This window comes from Salvelinus namaycush, chromosome 25, assembly GCF_016432855.1.
Source record: "Salvelinus namaycush isolate Seneca chromosome 25, SaNama_1.0, whole genome shotgun sequence".
NCBI classification, from domain to species: domain Eukaryota; kingdom Metazoa; phylum Chordata; class Actinopteri; order Salmoniformes; family Salmonidae; genus Salvelinus; species Salvelinus namaycush.
The window spans coordinates 688,566-715,006 of NC_052331.1; the positions used below are offsets into that span (position 1 = coordinate 688,566).

At 42.4% G+C, this 26,441-nt stretch overlaps 1 protein-coding gene across 5 annotated transcripts; it reads left to right on the forward strand.

Moving 5' to 3' along the window:
- Nucleotides 1-1,388: 1,388 nt before the first annotated feature.
- On the forward strand, nucleotides 1,389-24,899 carry LOC120020096 (rho guanine nucleotide exchange factor 18-like). Of its 5 annotated transcripts, none has more exons than XM_038963536.1 (19): nucleotides 1,389-1,512; nucleotides 6,519-6,717; nucleotides 6,877-7,017; nucleotides 7,196-7,317; nucleotides 7,507-7,617; nucleotides 8,502-8,745; nucleotides 8,962-9,216; nucleotides 12,935-13,120; nucleotides 15,010-15,219; nucleotides 15,522-15,646; nucleotides 15,796-15,867; nucleotides 18,252-18,299; nucleotides 18,466-18,648; nucleotides 19,293-19,445; nucleotides 19,653-19,781; nucleotides 19,905-20,105; nucleotides 22,756-22,954; nucleotides 24,286-24,390; nucleotides 24,554-24,899. In XM_038963536.1, exons 2-19 carry the CDS (start codon nucleotides 6,615-6,617, stop codon nucleotides 24,730-24,732), a joined length of 2,766 nt encoding a protein of 921 aa, XP_038819464.1. In that variant the 5' UTR covers nucleotides 1,389-1,512; nucleotides 6,519-6,614; the 3' UTR covers nucleotides 24,733-24,899. The 5 variants fall into 5 exon arrangements, with proteins under 5 accessions (XP_038819464.1, XP_038819463.1, XP_038819461.1 ...); XM_038963535.1 differs by having other exon boundaries at nucleotides 1,430-1,561; nucleotides 6,522-6,717; XM_038963533.1 differs by having other exon boundaries at nucleotides 1,432-1,561.
- The last annotated feature ends 1,542 nt before the right edge of the window (nucleotides 24,900-26,441 follow it).

A 26,441-nucleotide genomic window follows, 5' to 3' on the forward strand; every position in this document is an offset into this window, starting at 1 on the left:
TTGAAAGCACCATAAATCCAGCGAATGCCAGACTTTGCCCACAAGACGGACCCCCATGCCACCTTCCTGTTCAAGTGAGCAGAGCACAACAGTGAATCTAAAAATGTCTTGTATGCTGCTGCATAAATGATGTCATGCCAGGGAGATATGTCTACTGTAACTAAGAAAGTAATACTGTATGGTGTGTTGTAGCTGTTAGTAGCCCATGTGCCTCACCCTAATAATTTGGTCCCTTTTTCCCCTCATAACTTAGCCCACTGTTCTGACTTGGTGGTGCACATGTAGCCTCTAGCCTGTTTTAGAGAAAAGTAATTATTGAATATTGTAAGAGCTTTCATTGTCTGCATTATATGCCTCCTTTATTTATCTTACGGTTCTGACTTGGTGTACAGGGAGAATACTGTAAGAACGGCCCATGTTCTGAATTCTGTCACTGTACATTTCAAAGGTGCTGAACAAATTGTTATTGACTACGTCCATCTTAGCTAGCTCATTAATGTCTTATTTGAAATTACGGATTGCATCTTATCCGCTCATTGTTACCATATGCCATAGTTTGTACATCTCAATTGTCAGTAAAAAACACATTTGTTTTTAAGCAAGTCAGCCATTTTTTTTTAAATGCCGTAAATGAGTCTGAATGCACTGTTTTGCTACCAGAGAAGGCTCTGTTGATAGCCAGGTGTAGCGGTGGTATGGATTCACTCCATGGTGATGAAAAGAAAGCTCTGCTGTTGGGACAGCTTTATGTAGGTCCGAGCAGTTTGTGGGCACCGTTTGTCACCGTTATAGTGCAATGAATGTATTGTTTAGTGTTGTGTGTAGTGGCTTTGCTGGCATGCATTAAAAAAATATATGTTGAGATTGCCTCACCAAGATTTACATGCTAAAATCGCCACTGGTAGCATCCTAACCATTATGAAACGTATATTTGATCAAATAAACCTTATATGTAGCAAATTAGCAATTACATGTTTTGTTGACCAAATTCGACACTCATTAACCTCCATACAAAGATTCCTCACTTAGTGGTCTTATTTTCGAGGACAGATTTTGGGCAGAGTAACCCTCTAGCTTTGCCTGTTTCTCTGGTTGCGTTTAACTATTAAACGAACGGCTCCCAGAATGCTTTGAGAAGGTAGGATAACATAAAGAATGATAGAGGCTTCTAGTTGCCAAAAGGATGTATTAGCATGGGCAGCGCCAATGAGGGCTTTCGCCTATTTAATGTAGTCAACTCGGTGGGACTTGCAACTTCATTGACTGGACTCTCCTGGTGACCCTGTTGGAGTCATGTCCAACCAGGTAATCAGGAAGGATCCGCCAATCGTGAAGAAGAAAATTGACTACTTAAAAATTGAGATATCCTCAATGGTCTAACACATGCTGTCACAGACGCTATAAAGGCACAGATACAAAGGGTCCTCTATCTATCTCTATGTAGGAAACGGCACAGGCTCGTACATGCAAACGCTGTCGATGCTATCCGGGATCCTTAGCAGCTGATACAAAGTAACAACATTTTTACTACAGTTTGCGCTGGAATTAGTTCGAGGGTGGGGTAAGAATTTATCGAGACTATCGGGTTGATGTCGTATTTTATAGTTTTATTTCACGGGGAAATGAAATACTTCTTGTTGACTTAGGCTGTAACACCTGACCTGACTATGTGGACCTGGCAAATGACTGTTGCTAGGTTGGTTGGTCGCCATAAAAACGTTACATTGTAATGATTGCAGTAATTTTAACTTGAATTAACTTTTCGAAAATTCTACCGACATGTATTTGACGTACTGAAATGAAATGCTTTACAAACATATGCCTTGTAGCCTTCAAACTTAAATTCATACTTCAATGCAGTATTTGCTCAAAATCAGCTGTTGAAAGTAATTCAAGTCACTTGGAGGTTATATGTTGTCAAACTAAGATTTTGAATATCCATCTCTCTCCAAGACATCAAAGCATAAACGTTAACAGACACCCACTTGTACCTATTTCTCTACACACTTCTCTCCACTACTGAAATTAACACCTGCCATTCACACTCGTGACTATTCCCTGTTAGGGAGGGAAGAGGTTCTTAACCTCAGTGGCTCTGTTGAATACAGTACTTTACATTAGAAAGACAGATCCTCATGGACCCTGTTAGAAGATCTGACAGGTGTCACTATCACCTCTCAGATAGAAACTAAACATGGGACACTGTTGAGCAAGCTACCTATATGATGTGTGTGGGGGGAAAAGCCCCTGGGCCAGACCAGGCCAGCCATTAGTGAGGCTGTATTCTGTATTTTTCAGTTTGTCCATGCAGAACCCCTGATGGGAGTAGGTCACATGATTATAAGTAGGCCTAGCTAGCTGTGCTGGAGCTCACATACTCTCTCTCACACACACACACACCCCTCACATCATTTTTCCCCAACCCAAGGATTTAGACTCTCGCCATGAGAATTCGCCTCCACAGTCCACACACACACACGCACAGAGCGAGAGAGCAAAAGGGAGAGAAAGATACTGTAGCTATTTCCTGTTAATGAGTAAACAGTGTGTCAAGGCCCCTGCCCTGTGGACGTCATGAAGGGAGCATGTTGAACATTTGCTAGTGGCAGTGTACTGACTAATGTTTTACAGGCAGTCAGTGTTGTAGTGGAATATAAATGCCATTTACGCACCTTTTTTATTTTGCATTATCTTTTACTGAATTTTTTCTGGGAAAATGCATTGAACGTAGAGAAAGCGTTAATCTACTGACACTGCGTTCACCCGCCGGGATACTTGGCTGACCTGTATTTCACGTCCGCACCCACTCTCCCCTCCTCCCCTTTCCTGCCAGGTCAGTATGGGGAAGTGTAAAACTTAAATTCCTAAATGGCACCCTATTCCCTATGTAGTGCATTACTTTTATGGGCCCTGATCAAAAGTAGTGCACCATGTAGGGAATAGGGTGCCTCTTCTTGACTCTCTGTGTATAGTGTACTGTAGGAGGAAGCTGTGTCCTGTCTGTCTGTCTGTGAACAGGTGAGCCAGAGACTGTAGAGACAGAAGGGTGTGTGAACTGTGTCTTTAGTACCCAGCTGTGTGAACTAAGCACACACATTCACACACACACATGCAGCCAGTGGGTTACTTTCCTCTATGGCACACACTCCTGTCTGTATGTTTTGGCCAGCCTTGGTGTCACTAGGCTGTCACGTGTGTGTGTGTGTGTGTGTGTGTGTGTGTGTGTGTGTGTGTGTGTGTGTGTGTGTGTGTGTGTGTGTGTGTGTGTGTGTGTGTGTGTCCACCCAGTAGAGAGAGATTTGTCCAACCACTGTAGCTCAAAGATAAGACCAAACTTGCTCTGAGGCCCATACATACTGATGGTGTACTGACATTTTACATGGGACATAACCCTTTCCCCATCCTTTTTAGCATGACATATGCTTATGAATGTTTTTTTATTCATATATTTATGCTTTATAAAGGATCTATGAATGCTTCATTAAGTTGATAGTATATTTTATTTCAATGCAATTTAGTTGATGGGGTCAGTTCACAACTGTGACCATTAGGTCTATGCTATGATGCTAATGAACATCAATCAAGTTCGTAGGAGCATGTCAAATTGGGTCTCAAATTAAAGCTAAGAGACTATTTTTTAGAAATTAAGGCATATATACATTATTTTTCTTAAAATCCATCCTAAAAAGGCTGGAAAAGGGGTCTTAGAAAACATCTACAGTACCAGAAAAAGTCTTAAGTTTTTAGAAATACATCAAAACACAATGATGTTGAAGACCCCTGCCAAGTTATATTAACACTTTAATATTTAGTTTTGGAGAAATTGTTTGCCTCTTGTAAGTTTAAGAAATATTGCCTTGTGCCTCAATTCCGTTACCAAAAAAACACATCTTAAAGATATTTTTTAAATTCTCTCCCTCATGAAGAGGGAGGATAATGAACATACACAGACGTAACAAGTAAAGGTAGACCTATCAATTAGTGTTTTTACTGATATCAATTGTATGTATTAATTAAGTGATTAAAACTCAATTCCAAATCAGTAACGGGATTTCTGAAAAATCGGTAACGGAATTTCTGCAATTGAATTTGCTACAATGGGAAATCATAGTTGTCACAAACCATAGTTGGATAGCACAGTACAGTAGAGTACAATAAAGAAAAGTAGAGTATAGTTCAGTATAGTATACAGTAGAGCACACTGAGCTGAATTCACTAATGTATTGTGCTGTACTGTACTGAACTATACTCTACTTTACTGAACTCTACTGTACTGTGCTGTACTTTAATGTTCAAACTTGCAGTGGTGGAAAAAGTACCCAATTGTCATACTTGAGTATAATTAAATATACCTTAATAGAAAATGACTCAAGTAAAAGTAAAAATTACCCAGTAAAATACAACTTCAATAAAAGTATTTGGTTTTAAATATACTTAAGTATCAAAAGTATAAATCATTTCAAATTCCTTACATAAAGTAAACCAGACGGCACCATTTTCTTGTTTTTTAGCCAGGGGAACACTCCAACACTGAGACTTAATTTACAGATAGCCAGGGTCACACTCCAACACTCAGAAATAATTTACAGATAGCCAGGGGCACACACCAACACTCTGACATATTTACAGATAGCCAGGGTTACACTCCAACACTCAGACATAATTCACAAACGAAGCATGTGATTAGTGAGTCCGCCAGATCAGAGGCAGTAGGGATGACCAGGGATGTTCTCTTGATAAGTCTTTGAATTGGACAATTTTCCTGTCCTGCTAAGCATTCAAAATGTAATGAGTACTTTTGGTTGTCAGGGAAATGTATGGAGTAAAGGTATATAATTTTCTTTAGGAATATAGTGAAGTAAAAGTTACCCCCAAAAACTACTTAAGTAGTGCTTTAAAGTATTTTTACTTAAGTACTTTACACCACTGGAAACTTGTGAAACATAGACGACTAGGATTATTTCAGATTTGATTACCCAAATTCTGTTACTGGGTGTAAATCCTCTTCACTTACTGTAGTTCAATAACCAAAAAGGATTTTTTTCAAAGTCAATGTATCATGCCATAGCTGATACCCCATTCTTTCTGCAGACATTGTGGAATCCTAATTCGAAAAACGTGGACACAAAAAACTGAAGGAGATTTTACTGAAATTCAGTATAAATTGTTAAAAGGATTCATTGTGCATGGAGTTGTATGGGTTGTTAAACTTTGAAATCAATGTTTTTGTTTGGCGTACTTTTTAATAAAAAAATCTGTGTCTCGGCGCAAGTTCGTTATCATGGAATTGCCCCCTGCGGTCTTGTGTGAATTCTCCCTCTCCGTCCCTCACCCCTGCCATGTGTGTTGTCAGTGAGCTCGTCTGACTAGGGCTGTCGTGCTGTAAGTGTGTCAAACCAGCTTTCTTTCCTTTCCACACCACAGGTTTTGTTTCTGTTCTGTAATAGAAAATAGTCTTTCTCAGGATTCAACACGATTTAATCCTCTCTTCCTGTCTGGGGTATTTTCTATACAAGCTTTTGATCGTTTCAAGGAACGGTAGAAATAGTCTAGAATGTCATTGTGTGCTCTAGCCTTAAGATTTCCATTCACTGGAACTATGGGGCCTTGAAAACAGCCCCAGAGCTACTCCTCCTCCACCAAACTTTACAGTTGACACTATGCATCCGGGGAGGTAGCGTTCTCCTGGCATCCGCCAAACCCAGATTTGTCCGTCGGACTGCCAGATGGTGAAACGTGATTCATCACTCCAGAGAACGTGTTTCCACTGCTCCAGAGTAAAATGGTGGCGAGCTTTACGCCACTCCAGCCAACGCTTGGCATTGCGCATGGTGATCTTAGGCTTGTGTGCGGCTGCTCGGCCATGAAAACCCATTTCTTGAAGTTCCCGACGAACAGTTATTGTGCTGATGTTGCTTCCAGAATCATTTTGGAACTTGGTAGTGAGTGTTGCAAGCGCTACACGCTTCAGCATTCGGCGGTCCCGTTCTGTGAGCTTGTGTGGCCTACCACTTTGCGGCTGAGCCGTTGTTGCTCCTTGACGTTTCCACTTCAAAGTAACAGCACTTACAGTTGACCGGGGCAGCTCTAGCAGGGCAGAAATTTGACGAACTGTCTTGTTGGAAAGGTTGCATCCTATGACGGTGCCACGTTGAAAGTCAGTGTGCTCCTTAGTATGGGCAATTCTACTGCCAATGTTTGTCTACGGAGATTGCATGGCGGTGTGACCGATTTTTATACACCTGTCAGCAATGGGTGTGGCTGAACTAGCCGAATCCACTAATTTGAAAGGGTGTCCACATTTTTTTTGTGTGTATCTAATCTAAAATCAGTTTAAACATCTAAAATTATAGTAGGCCACAACAAACAAAACACTGTCTTTACATGAAACCAAAATTCCAGTACCGTATGCGGTATTGTGACCTGGCCAGGTTATTTCTCATTAGCTTTACAAATTAGCAATTAAATAACAAAACACAATGTAATACAAATGCAATCTCTCTCCTCCCTCCATCCAGCAGTCCTGTATACAGGTTCCATCCCCCAGGCTCCCATGGCCTCCCCATGGCCTTGGTCCCATCATCCTGACCTTTAACCCCCACATACTGTAACACATGGATGACCTGGATGCTGTCAGAGGACTTTCTCCTCGACCCCCTCCTCCTGAGGACTCTGTGTCCCTCTCCTCGTCCAGCACCGACATCATCAACTTAGAAGGTACAGGATCAGGGAGTCAGCTACACTACAGTAGTTGCAGTAGTTAGTCCTGTATGTGTTATTGTATCTGTCTTATATTTGTTGTGTGTTATTGTGACACTTTTATTGTGTGTGTCTAGATGTCCATTAAGCTGTGTGTGTGTTATTGTGTGTGTGTAGATGGCCACTACAGTGCCCTGCTAGCGGAGTTGGAGGCTGATGCTCAGGACCTAGAGGGAGAGTCCTGGAGTGTCTCTGTGGACCAGCAGTACATAAAGAGACTACACAAAGATGCTATAAAGAGGCAAGATGTCATCTATGGTAAGACTATAGCTGGGGTAGCTGATCTTATCATTCAAGAACTGGTTTGGGTGATGATGATAACCATTGCTACAATTATGTTGTTGATGACTTCTTTATAACAGTAATAATGATGACGATGGTAGTAACTTTATAACCGTAATAATGATGATGCTGTATTTGTGTGTGTGTGTGTCAGAGTTGATCCAGACTGAGGTGTACCACATGCGGACCTTGAAGCTGCTGCTGAGTGTGTACCAGTATGAGCTGAGACACAACCTACAGATGGAGGAGACTAGGCTGGACAGGATGTTCCCTCAGGTAACACACACACACACACACACACACGTACATACAGAGAGATGGGGAGAGAGAGAGATCTGAGACAGAGCCTACAGATGAAGGAGCATAAGCTGGACAGGATGTTCCCTCCGGTGACTCCATCTCCTGCTTAAAACGAATAGGTGTGTATTACATGTACAGTAATCATTTCCTTTACTCTTCCATCAGATGGACAGCCTGCTGCACATACACCAACACTTCCTGTGGTGTCTTAGAGACTGCCGCGACGGACAGAATCACTACACAGTCACACAGCTGGGAGCTATACTCATCAACCAGGTAGGAACCATTACACCCTTACACAGACAGGTAGGAACCATTACACTGTTACACAAACAGGTAGCAACCATTAATTACACTGTTACACAGAAGGGTAGACACCACTTCACTGTAACACAGACAGGTAGGAACCATTACAAAGTGACACAGACCAGGGGAAAATGACTGCCACCTCTCATTTAAGCCATGGAAGTTGAAGGCCGACCGCGGTACTACAGGCATTGTGAGCAAAAAACATGATCCCCCATTTTAGTGAATGGATAAAATGGCAATCTTCGTGAAAATATCGAAGACAATCAAAGTACCAATAATTGCTTCTAATACACCAGATGTTTATCTTTGAACCGATTATTTTAAAATCGCACACAGAATAAGTTATTTTTGTTGATTTTGTTAATTTTGTTGCTCATGGCAGCCTGCAGTACCCAGGTCCGCCTTCATCTTGAGTTAATGAATGTGAAGGGGCAGCACTGAGCTAGCCTGCAACTTCACTTCCTGGAGTAGCTCAAACTGCGCATGCTGTCTCCAAGAGACGCCATCTTAACCGACTTCATTTGGCTTCAATGCGCTATTGAGTCTTCACATAGGATTGAATGGTTTCACGTGATTGATGGCTTGGTCCATTCATATACACAATCATTGAAACAGACATGTAGGAACCATTACACTGTAACACAAATGGGTAGGAGCTATTATACTGTCACACAGCTGGGAGATATACTGATCAACTAGGTAGCCCGCCTCTCTCTCTGATTCTGAGAAAACATTCTCAAGAAATCATGACTCTCTCTGTACTATCCCTTTGTCATATATTGAGTGATACCTGATGTTTGCTTGTTTATTGTTGTTTACCTGATCATTATCATGATGATGTGGTGGTGTAGTTTTCAGGTGAGATGGGAGAGAGGATGAAGGAGAGCTATGGAGACTGCTGCAGTCACCACACAGATGCTGTCAGCTTCTACAAAGAACAGCTACAGAACAACAAGAAGTTCCAGAACTTGATTACGAAAATCGGTCGGTTGTCCATCGTGCGGCAGTTAGGAGTCCCAGAATGTATTCTGTTGGTGACTCAGCGGCTCACAAAGTACCCCTTTCTGGTCGAACGCATTCTACAGAACACTGATGGTAACTAACAAACTCAGTTAGGTAACTGAATGCCTTTAAGGTGGACTCAGCTGGGCTAGGATGCATATCTCTTTGCACTATAGGCCCCCAGGCCCAGCATGCTTGATAACCGCGCTGTTCACAAGTGAAATTAGATTTTACTTCCTGAATTGACTGAATTGAATTGGAATGAACCCAAACCCAATCCTCTACTCTCATCCCATCTTCTCCCATCAGCTGACAGTGAGGAGCACGATGCCCTGGCCCAAGCCCTGGTTCTGATCAGAGAGACAATCTCTGCTGTGGACTCTCAGGTCCATGACTATGAGAGGGCCTCTTGGTTGAGAGACATCGGCAGCAGTTTGCAACCTCATTCCCACGGCAGGCTGAAGGACGAAAGGGTGTTCAAGAGAGAGGACCTGGCAGTGGGGACCAGAACCCTGCTCCATGAGGGGACTGTCAACTGGCAGGCAGCCAACGGATGGCTGAAAGGTGATTTAAAATAAATACTGTCAGATCCAACATTTTTGATACCCTTGATAAAGATCAGCAAAAAAACAGTATCAAATAAATAATACACATACTGAGCTATATTGTATGCAAAAAAAAAAATTTACATGTAAAATCTTTTCTCTCAAAAACATTGGGGTCAAAATTATTGGCACCGCTGTTTTCGGAATCTTTCCAGATCCTTGATATCCTTCATCTGCGCTTATGGACTGCCCAACCACAGGTTTTCACCGTGATTCAAGTCCGGAGACTGAGATGGCCAATGCAAAATGTTGATTTTTGTGGTCAATTAACCAATTATTTGGGGTTATTGTCTTGCTGGAAGATCTGCTTTCGGCCAAGTTTCAGCCTTCTGGCAGAGGCAACCAGGTTTTTTGGCAAAAATGTCCTGGTACTGGGTGAAGTTCATGAGTTGACCTTAAAGATATTCTCTGGTACTTTTGAATACCTTTTAGCCAGTTTTTCTGAAAGTAGCATCCACGAGCCAAAAGTGGTCACCGAAAATTGCTTACTACGTCACAAATGTACAGTTACAGTGAGCTCCAAAAGTATTGGGACAGTGACACATTTGTTGTTGTTTTGGCTCTGTACAGTCATGGCCAAAAGTTTTGAGAATGACACAAATATACATTTTCACAAAGTCTGCTGCATCAGTTTGTATGATGCCAATTTGTATATACTCCAGAATGTTATGAAGAGTGATCAGATGAATTGCAATTAATTGCAAAGTCCCTCTTTGCCATGCAAATTAACTGAATCCCCCAAAAACATTTCCACTGCATTTCAGCCCTGCCACAAAAGGACCAGCTGACATCATGTCAGTGATTCTCTTGTTAACACAGGTGTGAGTAGTGACGAGGACAAGGCTGGAGATCATTCTGTCATGCTGATTGAGTTCGAATAACAGACTGGAAGCTTCAAAAGGAGGGTGGTGCTTGGAATCATTGTTCTTCCTCTGTCAACCATGGTTTCCTGCAAGGAAACACGTGCCGTCATCATTGCTTTGCACAAAAAGGACTTCACAGGCAAGGATATTGCTGCCAGTAAGATTGCACCTAAATCAACCATTTATCGGATCACCAAGAACTTAAAGGAGAGCGGGTCAATTGTGGTGAAGAAGGCTTCAGGGCGCCCAAGAAAGTCCAGCAAGCGCCAGGACCGTCTCCTAAAGTTGATTCAGCTGCGGGATCGGGGCGCCACCAGTACACCACCAGCTTGCTCAGGAATGTCAGCAGGCAGGTGTGAGTGCATCTGCACGCACAGTGAGGTGAAGACTTTTGGAGGATGGCCTGGTGTCAAGAAGGACAGCAAAGAAGCCACTTCTCTCTAGGAAAAACATCAGGGACAGACTGATATTCTGCAAAAGGTACAGGGATTGGACTGCTGAGGACTGGGGTAAAGTAATTTTCTCTGAATCCCCTTTCCGATTGTTTGGGGCATCCGGAAAAAAGCTTGTCCGGAGAAGACAAGGTGAGCGCTATACCATCAGTCCTGTGTCATGCCAACAGTAAAGCATCCTGAGACCATTCATGTGTGGGGTTGCTTCTCAGCCAAGGGAGTGGACTCACTCACAATTTTGTCTAAGAACACAGCCATGAATAAAGAATGGTACCAACATATCCTCCGAGAGCAACTTCTCCCAACCATCCAGGAACAGTTTAGTGACGAACAATGTATTTTCCAGCATGGTGGAGCACCTTGCCATAAGGCAACAGTGATAACTAAGTGGCTCGGGGAACAAAACATCGATATTTTGGGTCCATGGCCAGGAAACTCCCCAGACCTTAATCCCATTGAGAACTTGTGGTCAATCCTCAAGAGGCGGGTGGACAAACAAAAACCCACAAATTCTGACAAACTCCAAGCATTGATTATGCAAGAATGGGCTGCCATCAGTCAGGATGTGGCCCAGAAGTTAATTGACAGCATGCCAGGGCGGATTGCAGAGGTCTTGAAAAATAAGGGTCAACACTGCAAATATTGACTCTTTGCATCAACTTCATGTAATTGTCAATAAAAGCCTTTGACACTTATGAAATGCTTGTAATTATACTTCAGTATTCCATAGTAACATCTGCCAAAAATATCTAAAGACACTGAAGCAGCAAACTTTGTGGAAATTAATATTTGTCATTCTCAAAACGTTTGGCCACGACTGTACGCTAGCACTTTGGATTTGAAATGACACAATGAAAAGGAGGTTAAAGTGCAGACTGTCAGCTTTAATTTGAAGGTATTTTCATCCATATCGGGTGAACCCTTTAGAAAGTACAGCACTTTTTGTACATAGTCCCCCCATTTTAGGGGACCAAAAGTATTGGGACATATTCACTTGTATGTGTATTGAAGTAGTACAAAGTTAAGCATTTAGTCCCATATTCATAGCACGCAATGACTACATCCAGCTTGTGACTCTACACATTTGTTGGATGCATTTGCTGTTTGTTTTTGTTGTGTTTGTGTTTTGTGCCCAATAGAAATGAATGATTCATAATGTATTGTCATTTTGGAGTCACTTTTATTGTAACGCACAAATATCATATCCCCTCAAAAATGCTAACCTCCCCTGTTATTGTAATGGTGACAGGTTATTATGTCTTGGGGGTTTGATATTTGTGCATCTGTAACTTTCTCACTCATCATTATTCACAATTCATTCAGGATTATCCATAATCATGGTAGCATCCACATTCATGTAGAAGTGTTTAGAAACATAATCTATTCTAATTTACAAAAAAGTGACTCCAAAACGACACAATACATGATGAATCATTCATTTCTATTGGGCATAATCTGAAACACAACCAAAACAAACAGCAAATGCATCCAACAAATGTGCAGAGTCACAAGCTTGATCTAGTCATTGTGTGCTATGAATATGGGACCAAATACTAAACCTTTTATTACTTTAATACACAGGAATTTGTCCCAATACTTTTGGTCCCCTAAAACGGGGGGACTATTTACAAAAAGTGCTGTAATTTCTAAACAGTTGACCCCATGTGGATTAAAATCCCCTCAAATTAAAACGGACAGTCTACACTTTAACCCCATAGTCATTGTATAATTTCAAAGTGCTGGAGTACAGAGCTAAAACAACAACATGTGTCACTGTCCCAATACTTTTGGAGCTCACTCTATGTGCACCAAGTCATTGCTCTCTCTCTCTCTCTCTTACTCTACTGTGTGTGCATCTTGCTAGCTGTCACTCAAATAGCGAGGGGCTGAAGCTCATTGGCTGAAACTCGAATTGCTAAGGGCACTGACCAGCGTGGGGTTAATTTATGCTCATGCATCCTTATTTTGACTCCAAACCCACCACTGGTGTGTGTGGCCAAAGAGATCTATTTTCATGTCATCCGACCATAACACTGGTTCCAATCCAAGTGCCAATGACATTTGGCATCCAAGTGCCAACTCCAGGCGTTTTTAAGATTTGTTGGATGACAAGAAAATAGAGCTCTTTGGCCACGCACACGATGGAGGAGCAGCTGTACAGTGAACAGGAGGAGGCCAGGCTAAACCAGTCTCAGAGACTTCCAAGGTAAAAGACGCTACCCATACCAGCTCTACCCGAGCGCTTCAAAATGTCCTCGATAACAGCTGCCTGCAACTCCCATTGTCAGGTCATATGGAATATATGTGTGTGTATCTGTAGGTCTGTTTTTTTTCTGACCATAGAATCTGTGTGTGTCTCCAGGGAGTCTATGTATGAAGGATGCCCAGATCATGCAGAGCCTGACAGAGAAGCTGCGTATCTTTGCTGACATGGCGGAGGCTGTAACAGGGCTGGAGGATGTAGCTAATCACTCTCGTCTGCTGCTCCACAGTGACGACTTAGACCCCCAGCAGGGGGAGACACTGCTCAAGGGGGCCATCACTGAGGGTAGGTTTGAATGATAAATCCACCCCTAGACCTTATGCAATTGTGGAGATCTGAGAGGATTTGATAGGTTAAAGCAATATTGTAATAGCTCCACCTTCACCTCTGATAGGCTGGCCTTGGTACTCCTGCTAGGTCTGATAGGATCTGATAATAGGGAACTTAACCCTTTTCTTTAGTAAATCTGATATACAGTTGAAGTCAGAACTTTACATACAACTTAGCCAAATACATTTAAACTCAGTTTTTCACAATTCCTGACATTTAATCCTTGTAAAAATTCCCTGTTTTAGGTCAGTTATGATCACCACTTTATTTTAAGAATGTGAAATGTCAGAATAATAGTAGAGAGTGATTTATTTCAGCTTTTATTTCTTTCATCACATTCCTAGTTGGTCAGAAGTTTACATACACTCAATTAGTATTTGGTAGCATTGCCTTTAAATTGTTTAACTTGGGGCAAACGTTTTGGGTAGCCTTCCACAAGCTTCCCACAATAAGTTGGGTGAATTTTGGCCCATTCCTCCTAACAGAGCTGGTGTAACCGAGTCAGGTTTGTAGGCCTCCTTGCTCGCACATGCTTTTTCAGTTCTGCCCACAACTTTTCTATGGGATTGAGGTCAGGGCTTTGTGATGGCCACTCCAATACCTTGATTTTGTAGTCCTTAAGCCATTTTGCCACAACTTTGGAAGTATGCTTGGGGTCATTGTCCATTTGGAAGACCCATTTGCGACCAAGCTTTAACTTCCTGACTGATGTCTTGAGATGTTGCTTCAATATATCCACACACATTTCCATCCTGATGATGCCATCTATTTTGTGAATTGCACCAGTCCCTCCTGCAGCAAAGCACCCCCACAACATGATGCTGCCACCCCCGTGCTTCACGGTTGGCATGGTGTTCTTCAGCTTGCAAGCCAACCCCATTTTTCCTCCAAACATAACGATGGTGATTATGGCCAAACAGTTATATTTTTGTTTCATCAGACCAGAGGACATTTCTCCAAAAAGTACAATCTTTGTCCCCATGTGCAGCTGCAAACCGTAGTCTGGCTTTTTTATGGCGGTTTTGGAGCAGTTGCTTCTTCCTTGCTGAGCAGCCTTTCAGGTTATGTCGATATAGGACCCGTTTTACTGTGGATATAGATACTTTTGTACCTATTTCCTCCAGCATCTTCACAGGGTCCTTTGCTGTTGTTCTGGGATTGATTTTCACTTTTCGCACCAAAGTACGTTCATCTCTAGGAGACAGAACGCGCCTCCTTCCTGAGCGGTATGACGGCTGCGTGGTCCCATGGTGTGTATACTTGCGTACTATTGTTTGTACAGATGAACGAGGTAGCTTCAGGCATTTGGAAATTGCTCCCAAGGATGAACCATACTTGTGGAGTTCTACAATGTCTTTTCGGAGGTCTTGGCAGTTTCTTTAGATTTTCCCATGATGTCAAACAAAGAAGCACTGAGTTTGAAGGTAGGCCTTGAAATACATCCACAGGTACTCCTCCAATTGACTGAAATTATGTCAATTAGCCTATCAGAAGCTTCTAAAGACATGACATCATTTTCTGGAATTTTCAAAGCTGTTTAAAGGCACAGTCAACTTTGTGTATGTAAACTTCTGACCCACTGGAATTGTGATACAGTGAATTATAAGTGAAATAATCTGTCTGTAAACAATGCACAAAGTAGATGTCCTAACCGACTTGCCAAAACTATAGTTTGTTAACAAGAAATGTGTGGAGTGGTTGAAAAACGAGATTTAATGACTCCAACCTAAGTGTATGTAAACTTCCAACTTCAATTGTAAATACTTATTGATCCACCATGAGAATCCAATGTCAGCTTGTCAGTCAGATAATCAGCTTTTAGTTTATTCTTCTTCTCTCTTCAGTGGAGAATCTGCAGAACCTTCTCCTGTCCAGTGTGACTCTGAGAGACCCCTACCCCCCTCCAGAGGACTTCCTGGGATCACGGGGATACAGTTTGAGGCCAGAAGATCTACGGCTCCTTCGAGGGGGGCTAGGCCTTGGGAACCTGGCCGCACTCAGGAGAGCCGAAACCTTAGGGGGCTATGTCTGCAATCCCATACCCCCTATGAAGAGTAAGTCTACCGCTCAGTCTACAACTCATATTGCTGTGGTTGCTGGATTGACCCCCGCACCTGTCTGATTCAGAGGGGTCGGGTTAAATGCGGAAGACACATTTCAGTTGAATGCATTCAGTTGTACAACTGACTAGGTATCTCCCTTCCCCTTATTATACCACTGTTCGTATTCATATCTGGTCATGCTGTATCATTCCTCTTATCTCACAAATCCAGTGTTTTCTTTGGAACACAGTTGAACATTATTTGTTCAACATTTGCTGAATGTTTTCAGCAAACATTTGCTGCATGTTTTCCAGATGGTAATATACAGGCTGGAGAACGGCCAGGCAGTGTGGCGGTACAACCTCTAGACAGAGGTCAGCATTCAAACTCTGACCCCCAGCTACAGGACCTTGACCAGTCAGAGAGTCTGGAACTGTCGGTGAGTGACTGGCTGTCCCATTCTCTCCCTTTCAATTCCAAGTGGGCACTTGTTCCCTCCTACAAGTGTGCTCTTGTTCTCTGAGAGAGAGGGAGGGAGGGAGGTATTGACTGGTTTAGTTCGTCTGATTCATGGTATTGTGATTACAGGCTGATGAGTCACCAGCACCAGCATCATACTGGACTTCTCCATGCCCAAATCCATCCTTTCCTGAAGCGGAGGTAAGTGTTGCTAGATGACTCTGAAGTCTGAACATATCTTGATGATTAGGTTCATGAATATCTCTAGTCACATTTTTTTTATTGTGCTAACCAAATATGCAAATATTTGTCTATTAGATAATATTTATATTTAAGGATCATTTAATTTATGTACAAGTGCTGTGAAAAAGTATTTACCCCCTTTCTGATTTTCTCTATTTTTGCATATTTTTGACACCGAATGTTTTCAGATCTTCAACCAAATCCTAATATTAAATAAAGGGAACCTGACTGAAAAAAGTTAAACAAAGTTGCGCAACACCCAAAACCCCCTTACTCAATAGCTGGTTGTGCTATCTTTAGCTGCAATGACTGCAACCAAACACTTCCTAGAGTCGTTGAACAGTCTCTCACGTCACTGTGGAGAAATTTTGCCCCACTCTTCCATGCAGAACTGTTTTAACTCAGCAACAACATTTGTGGGTTTTCGAGCATGAACTGCTCGTTTCAGGTTCTGCCACAACATCTCAATCAGGTTTAGGTCTCGACTTTGACAAGGCCATTCCAAAACGTTTAAATATGTTGCTTTTCAGCTATTCTGATGTAGACTTGCTTGTGTGTTTTGGATCATTGTCTTGCTGCATGACCCAACTGTACTTCAGCTTCAGCTCACGGACGGATAGCCTGACGTTCTTTTTTAGAATTCTCTGGTACAGAGCAGAATTCATGGTTCCTTCAATGATGGCAAGTCATCCAGGTCCCGAGGCAGCAAAGCATCCCCGAACCATCACACTACCACCGCCATGCTTGACCGTTGGTATGAGGTTCTTACTGTGGAATGCAGTGTTTAGTTTTCGAGAGACGTAACAACGTTCCACTTTTGACACATCTGTCCATAGAACATTCTTGACAATCATCCAGGTGCTTTTTGGCCAATTTGAGTCGACTTTTTAGACGACATGGGTCCCGTTATGTCTGACGAAAACCAATCACTGCATTCCACAGTAAGAACCTCATGCCAACGGTCAAGCAATGGCGGTGGTAGTGTGATGGTTCGGGGTAGCTTTGCTGCCTTCTGACCTGGATGACTTGCCATCATTGAAGGAACCATGATTTCTGCTCTGTATTAAAGAAATGTATTTTTATTTTTTATCCCCAATTTCGATCTTGTCTCTTGCAACTCCCCAACGGGCTTGGGAGGCAAAGGTCGAGTCATGCGTCCTCCGAAACATGACCCGCCAAACTTCGCTTCTTAACAGCACCAATGTGTCGGAGGATACACCATTCAACTGACGACCGAAGTCAGCCTGCAGGCGCCCGGCCCGCCACATAGTCACTAGAGCGCAATTAACCAAGTAAAGCCCCCCCGACCAAACCCTCCCCTAACCCGGACGAAGCTGGGCCAATTGTGCGTAGCCCAATGGGACTCCCGATCACGGCAGATTGTGACACCTCCTGGGATCGAACCCGGGTGTGTAGTGACACCTTAGACCGCTGCACCACTTGGGATGCCTGTATTAGAGAATTCTAAAGGAGAATGTCAGGCTATCCATCCGTGAGCTGAAGCTGAAGCGTAGCTGGGTCATGGAGCAAGACAATTATCCAAAACACAGAAGCAACTCTACATCAGAATGGCTGAAAATCTACAAATGTAAAGTTTTGGAATGGCCTAGTCAAAGTCCAGACCTGAACCTGATTTGAAATGTTGTGGCAGAACCTGAAATGAGCAGTTCATGCATTAAAAACCCACAAATATTTCTAAGTTAAAGTAAGAAGAGGGGGCCAAAATTCCTCCACAGCGATGTGAGTATGATCAACAACTCTACGAAGTGTTTGGTTGCAGTCATTGCAGCTAAAGATGGCACAACCAGTTAATGGGTGTAAGGGGGCAATTTCTGTTTTCACACAGGGGCATTTGGTATTGCATAACTTTATCAAAATGTTGTGTTATTTGTTCACTCAGGTTCCCGTTATCCAACATCAGGTTTTGGTTGAAGATCTGATAACATTCGGTGTCAAAAATATATAGAAAAAAATATATAGAAAATCAGAAAGGGGGCAAATTATTTTTCACGGCACTCGATATGGTTTATGCATTATTTTGGTTATGCTCTATTATTTTAATTCTAATAGGCCAATTACTCCCTCTATCCTCAATTAGTTGTAAGTATGGGTGGGCCTGCCCGGGTATATAGAAACAGGAAGTGAGGCCTACGAGTTATGGCAAACGTTTTACCTTGATCTAATTTGTATACCTGGAATACCGGAACCTTTTGTTTACCTTGCACTTATTTGTTTGGAATCTTGAGTTTACGATGGGATGTGCTTCTCAAATCTTGCAATTGGTTTTCCCACGGCTATTCGAAAGCTGCTACACAAACCTATTTCTATCTCTCTCTCCCCAGTTCTTTGACAGAGTGCTGCTGCTCTCACAGAAACTCTACAGTCTGCTGGTAAGACATACTGTATCTATTCTTTACATTCTACAGACAGTTGCTATGTTTGACTGGTCTTATCTTACTATTAGATATGTTTTAACTGTGTCCCCTGCCCGTCCCCTGGTCTGAAGTTTGTCCTCTGCCTCCTGGTGTTAAGTTTGTCCCCTGCCCGTCCCCGTAGGCCATCGTGTCCCAGCAGGACAGCCACATTGAGTTGCAGCGTGCCTCGCTGTCAGAGCGTGAGCATCCGGGCCGTTCTCGTGGAAATGTGCTCCTGGAGCAGGAGAAACAACGTAACATGGAGAAACAGAGAGAGGAGATGGCTAACTTCCACAAGCTGCAGACACAGCACAGACAAGAACAGGTATTGATCTAGAACACAGGTTATTACATTATAGAAATGGAGAGAGGAGATGGCCAACTTCCACAAACTGCAGACAGCACAGACTAGAACACAGTTTAAAACCCTGAGGTAGAAAATTGTTTATATGTTAGAGACACGGAGAGAGACACCATCAGGAACAGACACCATCAGGAACAGGTAGCTAGAATAGAGCTTTAAACTGCAGACACTGTATCAGTTATTACGTCTTTCAGCTTTTACCAAATATTGTATAAGTATACATACAATCTTGTTACATGGTTACACCTGCTGGATGAATGTTGCTTGTCTGTCTGTGCACAAGTACTTGCGATTTCCTGCGTCTTTATTTTTATCTCGATTAATCCTCTATCTATTAATTGAACTATCTATTGTGTTTATCTATGATATCCATCTCATCTCTCTGCCTCACAGGTGTCAAACTCGTTCCACGGAGGGCAGAGTGTCTGCATGTTTTTTTAAACTTCTCCCTTGTAATTGATTGATCACTGATTTAGTTAGGAACTTTCCTCGCCTGGTTTTCTAGTTGCTCCAGCAGAAACTCAGGCCTCCGTGTAATGAGTTTGACACCCCTGCTTATCTATCTCACTTTTCTCTCATTGCTATTTGATCCGTCTCATTCTCAGGCTCGCTGCGGGGAGGAGCGGGAGCGTCGCCAGTTGCAGGCGGAGGTCCTGGAGGTGGAGCTAAGACACAGAGAGGAGGAGTGTAGGAGAATGAAGGCGAAGCTAGCAGAGGAGAGGGGGGAGCTGGAGAGATGGAGAGAAACCTACCAACAGGTTTCTGCTTTGTTTTGTTACATTATACAGTGTTACAATATAACAGTTGTGGTCTTACTGTGATAAGAGTGTGCTAAATGACCAAAATGTAAAGTGGTCTATTAAGAGTTTAAAAAATAAGTTAAAACAAAGCTTCAATTGCCGATTTTATCCAAGTGAGTGCTGCTGGCATGTTTCCATTGTTCATGTGACGTACCTTGCCAACAGGATCTGGAGAGGCTGAGAGAGGCTACAAGGACTGTGGAGAAACAGAAGGAACGCCTGGATTTACAGATGAAGTTGAAGAAGAGCAAGACCATTGCCAAACCTGGGAGTTTTAACTTCAACACTCAGCAGGTGAGGAGGTGGTGTGGTCGTTTAGGACTGAGGACCAATAGTGAGAGGGCTGTTAATTATGCATTTATAGATATTGACGTATGGGATGTTTAGGTCATCTGGTCATTCTCGTCTTCTTCTCAGGCTGTCCCCCACTCCCAGTCGTTCCGAGGGGACCTCCCCCACTCTGCTTCCTTCCGAGGGGACCTCTCCCAGTCGTTCCGAGGGGACCTGATTGGTGGTTGGACCACGGGAGGTGACGTGACCCCCATCCCGGCCTCTAAGGTCCACGTCCAACACAGCCCCTCTCTAGCCACAGCTTTCTTCCTGGAGCCGCCCCCAGAGGTGAGACATAGCTAGGACGTAATGTGGCCTAGACTACATGGATGGACAGTATACCAACCACAGATAGGGTTGACAAATTCCGGCAACTTTCCCCAAATTCTAGAAATAGGAAATATGAGAAGTAGAAGATTTCTGGAAAATTTTGGAAAAGTTAACGGTACTTTGCAAACCCTATCCACAGGACTATGTGAATATGTGTGTTCACCTTCCAGCGTTTTTGTATTCTATTTGTTGTAGCGTGTTGATGTTTTGTATGCTGACCTCACAAAATGCATTTCCATGAAAAGTGACAAAGTTCCCTATCAGATGGTACACTCGATACAACACTCTTACGAGTTTGATCCTCATAGCTGTGTGTTGTAACTCGTTTCCCAGTAGTTCCCAGTATTTATAATCTCGTTCCCAGAGACTTCCGCCCTAAATGTGAGTCTGGTGGACCAACGTGTCAAACTTTCCCTTCGTTAGCCAATACAGAAAGAGCAGGAGAAACTCCCAGAGCATAAGCATTAACTTAATCTACCAACCAATCATCTCCGACAACTAAGGTTGGGCGGTATTCAGATTTTCATACAGTTTCTGTACCACCCGGAGTATACGGTATTACCGGAAGTGCACACAAGGGACGCCATTTCCAAAAATAACATCTAAAAAAAATTACGAATAATATATATGCACAAACAATTAAGGCAACAGGGATCTTGATCCAGGAGGAGATTGAATGTGTCTGCTGTAAACAAGAAGCTGGATTTTGACATATAGCCACTTAGCTAGCAATTTAGCAAACCAAATGCCTAGATGGAGCCCTGAGCTGGATATACAGTGCCTTCAGAAAGTATTCAAACCCCTTGGCTTATTCCACTTTTTGTTGTTACAGCCTGAATTCAAAATTGATTAAATAAAATACAACTCACCCATCTACACACAATACCCCATAATGACAAAGTGAAAACATGTTTTTAGAAATGTTTGCACAGTTATTGAAAATGACAGAAATACAGAAATATCCCATTTACATACTGTAAGTATTCACACCCCTGAGTCAATACTTTGTAGAAGCACCTTTGGCAGTGATTACAGCTGTGAGTCTTTCTGGGTAAGTCTCTAAGAGCTTTCCACACCTGGATTGTGCAACATTTGCCCATTATTCTTTTCAAAGTTCTTCAAGCTCAAATTGGTTGTTGATCTTTGCTAGACAACCATTTTCAGGTCTTGCCATTAGATTCTGAAGTAGATTTTGAAGTAGATTTAAGTATTACCTGGCCACTCAGGAACATTCACTGTCTTCTTGGTAAGCAACTCCAGTGTAGATTGTCCTGCTGAAAGGTGAATTAATCTCCCAGTATCTAGTGGAAAGCAGACTGAACCAAGTTTTCCTCTGGGATTTTGCCTGTGCTTAGCTCCATTACATTTATTTTTTATCCTGAAAAACTCCCCAGTCCTTGCTGATGAAACGCATGACATAACATGATACAGCTACCACCATGCTTGAAAATATGAAGAGTGGTACTCCATAATGTGTTGGATTTGCCTCAAACATAACACTTTGTATTCAGGAGATAAAATAAAATAAATCACTCTGTCATTTAGGTTAGTATTGTGGAGTAACTACAATGTTGATCCATCCTCTGTTTTCTCCTATCACAGCCATTAAACTGTTGAACATTTTTAAAGTCAGAATTGGCATCATGGTAAAATCCCTGAGCGTTTTCCTTCCTCTCCGGCAACTGAGTTTGGAAGGATGACTGCATGTTTGTAGTGACTGGGTGTATTGATACACAATCCAAAGTGTAATTAATAACTTCACCATGCTCAAAAGGATATTCAATGTTTGCTGCTTTTTTTTTTTACCCATCTACCAATAGGTGCCCTTCTTTGCGAGGCATTGGAAAATGTTCCTGGTCTTTGTGGTTGAATATGTGTTTGAAATTCACTCCTCAACTGAGGGACCTTACAGATAATTGTATGTGTGGGGTACAGAGATGAGGTAGTCATTCAAATATCATGTTAAACACTATTATTGCACACAGAGTGAGTCCATGCAACTTAACAATGTGACGTACGCAAATGTTTCCTCCTGAACGTATATAGGCTTGCCATAAGAGGGACAAAACATTTCAGCTTTTCATTTTTGATTAATTTGTAAACATTTCTAAACATAATTCCACTTTGACATTATGGGGTATTGTGTGTCACTGGCCTACACACAATCTCAATTTAATCAGGCTGTAACAACAAAATTAGGAAAAAGTCCCGGGGGTGTGAATACTTTCTGAACACACTAATTTATTTGACACATCTTAATTTCCTATAGTTACATTTATAGGTTGTTATAAAGAGTGGCGTAGCACGCACCCCCCAAAATCATACCGTCGGTATTTCGTAATACCCCGGTGTACGGTATATAGCCCATGTCTACCCACAATCCCTCCCCCATAATCCTCCCTCCCCCGTATGCTCCTCGCACTCGTGTGATTCGCCAAAATTAAATGATGACAAATACTTTACTTCGTAAGGTCCCTCCCATAGAATTCTATGGTCAATCCCACTAAGGCCAACTTTGAATCGTAGATGTACCAGGTTTATATTTGCTGTGCGCGATAGCCTGGGGACAAGGTTACAGTATTCATAACTTTACATTATTGTATTGTAGGCGCCCCTTCATAGGGAGAGCATCAGCCCTGCGCCCCCTAAAGCGGAGGTTCCCATTCACCTGATCAGCACCACCAACCAGGTGGTCCACAAGCCAGGGGCTGTGCAGCAGCAGATCCCCACCAAGCTGGCTACCCTCAGCAGCAAGGGCAAGGAGAAGAGCAGAAAAAAGGGATCGCACCAGCGCATGCATAGTGCAGGTCAGAACACAGCACTGTAGAATATAACAGAATACTTCATGGTAGAAATTATCACATAAGAAAACTACCCACACTGGATGGTTAGATGCTCCTATAGTTTTTATTAGCAATGTATTGAGACAAAGGCTCTTCATCAGGCTGTGGGAAGGCTCCTCAGAGGAGGAAGGGGAGGACCATCTTCAGTGAATTTTATAAAAAATAGTGAAGCATAAAAAAAGTTATCCTACACTAAATATATTCACATGTCACCAAATAAGATTAAAACACAGTGTTTTGCAATGAAGGTCTACAGTAGCCTCAACAGCACTCTGTAGGGTAGCACCATGGTGTAGCCAGGGGACAGTTAGCTTCCGTCCTCGTCTGGGTACACTGACTTCAATACAAAACCTAAGAGGCTCAAGGTTCTCAACGCCTTCCGTAGATTTACACAGTACAGGAGGTTGGTGTCACCTTAATTGGGGAGGACGAGGGCTCATGGTAATGGCTGGAGCGGAATTAGTGGAATGGTATCAAACACATTAAACACATCCTTTTCATATGTCCAACACTGGAACTCTTCCAAGTCAAGGTAAGCTTTTGGTTTGACTCATTTATTGCCACCGGGGCCTGCTTTCTAAACTGCTTACTGACTGTACACTGTACTGCATGATTGTAGTGGGTTTACAAACACATTAGTTTTATTAGCTATGTTGACTATGACATTACTTTAGCTAATATGGTGACAACAATGTAGGCTATGTGTATTGGATATGAAGGTATAGCTTGGACATTTCCCCCCTGGTCACAGACAGCTGATGTGTTGTGCATTGAAGTCCACAAGCGAAGGGAAAAGGTGAGAGGAAGAGAGTGGGTAGATGTGAGAAGGAATACAACAAGCTATGAAAGTGAACTGTTTGCGTGTGATCAGGGGTATATTCATTCTGCCGATTCTGTTGAAAAACGTTTCTTAAACAGAAGCAAATGGAACCAAACAGGGATAAACATACCTTAATTTGTCCAATAGAAACTCTCGTTTGCAACTGTGCACCTACATTGTAAACTTTCATTCATAGGCTAGGTTGTAGCAACCTCATGGGTATAGGGAGAATTCAAGTAGTAGCCTAAATCTGTCGATGTTACATCGAACTGGGTGAATGGGATACAAATGACAGTCATCCAATATGCTGTTATAGAAATAAGGCCATGCTCATAGAGCCTTAACAGCACCAACCGCCACTGGTGGGATCATGATGTCAATCACAAGTCAGATCTTTGAGCAAATTATAACATTTACCTCCACTGTTGATATTTTTTATCTGTTAGGGAGTGAGTAGTTGTCTTTCTTCCTGCAGCATCTATAGACATGTCTCAGGTGGTGCCGATCAGAGTGACAAGAAAAGAGTGCGGGAGTCTGCGAGGGAAGGGGACTGTGAGTCCTCACAGGAGCTACCAATCAGGTAAGACGAGAACCTCGGGATTTCCAGGTACACACGATCAGATTATTACCATGACTGGAGATGTGTTTTAAAGTCTCAGGATCTAAATGAACATGGAGCACGCATGCACACATGTCCAGACACACGATGAGTAAGTTAACCCTATGTTGTTATCCCTCCTTAGATCGTTTCTTTAGTCCTCCAGAGCCTCTGTCCAATGCCAAGCACTCCCAGACCCTGTTGTCCAACAGCAGCATGAGGAACAGCCAGAGCCACTTCCCTCCACCCGAACCTCCCCGTCCTCCCCCCTTCCCAAAAGACATAGCAAGCAAACCAACCAAGGAACGCGTAATCTACCTGTAAGGACACAGGGTAAGACCAAAACCCTAACTCATAGGGCCTATGCCAGGGGTCTGCAACTGGGTGCCTGTGTGCCAAAACTGGTCCACAAGTGATTTTATTTGGCCCGCCAAAGCAGTCTGTTCTGATCGAAGTAAAGATGTGATTTAAAAAAAAAAATGAAATTGAACTGATTTGGCTTTTCTAATTCCTTGTACTTCTTGAGTGCCTGTTGAATTTCCAAAGACATTTATATTGTTCTGATGAGTGTTTCTGTCATGGTTTAAGAGAAAGTGTCTCTAACTACTCAAGTCTTTACTTTTAAAAGGATTCTTATTCATGTTGAGCGGTGTTGTTAGGAAGCTGTTTATTATTTTAACTTGTTTACAGATCTGAGGTGCCAAGCATGTTTTATTCTCAGAGCACATTACTACTCTAATCTATATAGTTTACCTGCTGCTTGAAATCAGAATGTCTTAATGAAAATAACGCATGGAAGTAAATGTAGCTTAGAGGGAATAATAACTGTATGGGGTTATGGTGTATTTTCACACTGAATAATAATGACTACTGGACATAAAGGATGCCAATTCTACTGTGGTTTCTGTCATGAGGGAGACAGGAATGGGTGTCATGACAGTTTGTGCACTTGGTGGACTGTTGAATGCAGAAGGCCTGACCACGCGATGTCAACGCTCAAAATGGATTGTAGTAAGTCAAGTTTTACCACACAGCTTCCCTGTGTGCGTGAATGTACAGAAATGTTAGGACACTCTGTGTTTAGTTTGAACTGGAGCAAATAGTTTTTCCTTTTTGCTCATTGTGTAACTGTAACAAGGTTATGTTCTGGGAACCAAGGTAACTTGTAAATAATGTTTTAATAATAATGAAACTTTTTGAATTATGTTTTAACACGGGGGAGGTTGTTTGGAAGGATTTGTGAATCATGTTGCTCAGTTTCCAGTGAACACATAAATATAATTAGAACACGTTATATACAGTGCCTTCAGAACGTATTCATACCCCTTGACTTATTCCACATTTTGTTGGGTTACAGCCTGAATTCAAAATTGATTGTTTCTGACCCACCTGCAAACAATACCCCATAATGAGTGAAAACATGTAAAAAAAAAAGTTTTGCAAATGTAATACAGAAATCGAATTTACATAAGTATTCGTACCCCTTTGCTATGACACTCCAAATCGAGCTCAGGTGCATCCAATGCTCTTTGATTATCCTTGAGATGTCACGACAACTTGGTTAAATTGTTTGGACATGAATTTGAAAGAAACACACCTGTCTATATAAGGTCCCACAGTTGACAGTGCATGTCAGAGCAGAAACTATACTATGACGTCCAAGGAACTGTCCTTAGATCTGAGAGAGAATTGTGATGAGGTATATATCTGGGGAAGGGTATAAAACTATTTCTAGATTGTTGAAAGTTTCCAAGAACACCGTGGTCTCTATCATTGGGAAATTGAAAAAATATGGAACTACCCAGACTCTGCCTAGAGTTGGCCTTCTGTCCAAACTGAACAACTGAACAAGAAGGCCCTTGGTCAGAGAGGCAATGATCACTCTGACAGAACTACAGAATTCCTTGGCTGAGATGGGAGAACCTGCCAGAAGGACAACATTCTCTACAGCACTTCACCAATCTGGGCTTTATGGGAGGATGTCCAGATGTTAGACATTTCTGAGAAAAAGGCACATGACAGCACACCTGGAG